Source organism: Tupaia chinensis, unplaced genomic scaffold (genome assembly GCF_000334495.1).
Source record: "Tupaia chinensis unplaced genomic scaffold, TupChi_1.0 Scaffold144682_1, whole genome shotgun sequence".
Taxonomy (NCBI): Eukaryota; Metazoa; Chordata; class Mammalia; order Scandentia; family Tupaiidae; genus Tupaia; species Tupaia belangeri.
The window spans coordinates 2,134,131-2,136,247 of record NW_006204543.1 but is presented as its reverse complement, the minus strand read 5'-3'; the positions used below and the strand labels follow the sequence as shown (position 1 = coordinate 2,136,247).

The 2,117-nt window shown below is 64.1% G+C and overlaps 1 protein-coding gene across 1 annotated transcript in view; it reads left to right on the top strand.

Moving 5' to 3' along the window:
• Positions 1-2,117, top strand: part of OCA2 (OCA2 melanosomal transmembrane protein) — a 99,879-nt gene that overhangs the window by 44,462 nt on the left and 53,300 nt on the right. The window contains exon 18 of the mRNA XM_006167291.2: positions 953-1,061. Within this exon, the coding sequence (XP_006167353.1) occupies positions 953-1,061 (109 nt within the window). The remainder of the gene's footprint in view (positions 1-952; positions 1,062-2,117) is intronic.

Here is a 2,117-nt window from a genome sequence, read left to right as displayed (position 1 = left end):
GCCCGTGGCTTGGGCGGGGCAGGAAGGCCGGCCGATCTCGGCTGTGGGCCGGGCTGCCCAAGGGGCCGCCACAGCCATGGGGTAGGGAGGCCAGAGACACCGAGAGAGGAAGCCGCCTGTTCCTCCCTCTCTGCCGGGCGCGGTGTCACTGACCCACGATGACCGGTGCCTGTACGTCTGCTCTCCTACAAGCGTCCATGTCGGGTCTGCCTGTCTGACCTGTGGGGCGAGCAGACAGTCGCGTTGCTGGAGCAGATGAGGAGCTTCTGTGGGGACAGCGGGCGGTGCTGGCCGTCTGCGAGGCCCCCTGTCTGCCCGCATGGCCGCGGCACGCAGAGCCCAGCCCCCCTCCGGCATGCATAGGGGAGCACCCCGCCTCACCCTGTGGCTCTGCGGCCAGCCAGCTGATGCAGAGGACAACGCCTGGCAGGCTCCCACAGGTGCCATCTCGCAATGAGGGGTGGCAGTGCTGCATCCTAGGGTCCCCATGAGCCTCGCGTGAGGGAACACGCCTAGCCCATGCAGGGGTCACAGCATTGTGAGAACGTGTTACCCCTCCACACCGTGCTCACGGCCAGGTCAGGCAGGAATGGCAAAGCCGACCTAGACCGTGTGACCACACGGGTCCCTGTGTCATGAAGGCCAGGTCACCAGAGGTCTCTGAGCTGGGCGGCCCTGGGCCCCGCTCCCCAGGGCTTCCGTGGGAAAGCCGTGTGGCTAGGCGTTTTATGGAAGGACTGCCCTTCTGTAAGAACGCGTTTTACGCCCCTGCGGTTCTTGACAAAGATTGTGCTGCCGTTCTGACCTCAGCGTCCCGTGGCACACGGCCTTGCTGTCTCCCTTCCTGTCCGGGAGTCGTGTCCGCTGTACGGGGAGGGCCCTGATCTGGCACACGGAGCAGGACGGCCTGCGGCCGAGGGGCCGTCCGAGTCAACGCAGCCTCTCTCCCCAGCACAGGGTATCCGACCGCATCCTGCTCGTCAAGTGCCTGGCGGTGCTCAGCTTCGTCATCGCCTCCTTCTTCCTCAACTCCTTTGTCCCTGGCCTTCACCTTGATCTCGGTGAGTCCTGAAGCCACGCTCCAGCCCTGACCCGGCCCGGCCCAGCGCAGCCGGGCCACGGGCAGGTGTGCACTGGATATGGACCCGGGGCCTCCCGTGAGTCCGTCTCAGGGCGCCCTGCATTTCACGGCCGCGCTGCCCTGGAACCCGGCCTTTCCTCCTGGTGTCTCGGTCCCCTGTTGGCACCCTCATTTAGAATGTTAGCAGACAGAACCCTCCCAGGACCCAGCTGACGTGAAGGGCTTGGTGTATGAGAAGCATCCCGTTGCCGTGGTATCGTGGAGGTGTAAAAGCGAGTGTTTCCTTACTCCCTGAGGGTGCCTGGGAGAGGAGAGGGCCACCCCGGCCTCAGCCGCTGCAGAGCGTGGCCCACATGCGCGTACATGGGGAGACCCCGGGATGTGAACCCGGGACCTGCCTGTGGGTCCGGCCGTGTCACTGCGCCTTGCTGTCACTAGCAGCTTACCCGTGTTTTTCTCTGTAAGTGAGCTCTGCTAGCACGTTTCAAATATCTTTTTAATCTCAAGTTTTATAAAAATCTGACTTATGCAACTGTGATAGAAAGCAAAGCCTCCTCTCTCTGGGCCGTGGCAAGCTTCGGCTACCCCCGTGACATCCTGTGCTCGCGCGCCTGGCCACCGTGAGAACCTGTGGGCGAGGAGGGTTTCCCTCTCCCGTCTTACATGTGCGAGCCACATCCGTACTCTGGCTGAGCACCGCGTACACGCTCTGACGCGGCATCCCGCCCCGGGTCTCGTGCTCACAGCCCCTCGCAGCTGCTTTCCGGAACCACCCGAGACCTGCACCTTCTCTGGACAGCCCGGGGCGCTGGCCCACGAGCTGACTGCAAGCGGGTGGCCACAGGGTGGTGGACTCCACTGCGTGTGGCGGGCTGTATCTCAGAGCGGTTGCAGCGCAGTTATGCTGAGTCGCACCCAGACGCAGCGAACTCCCCCGTACACCTCGAGTCACTGCGAGAGCGCTAGGCGGTCGCCGACGGTGACTAAACGGGTGCAGTGAGCTGACGTTCTGTGGGCCGAGGGGCTCCGTGAGAGC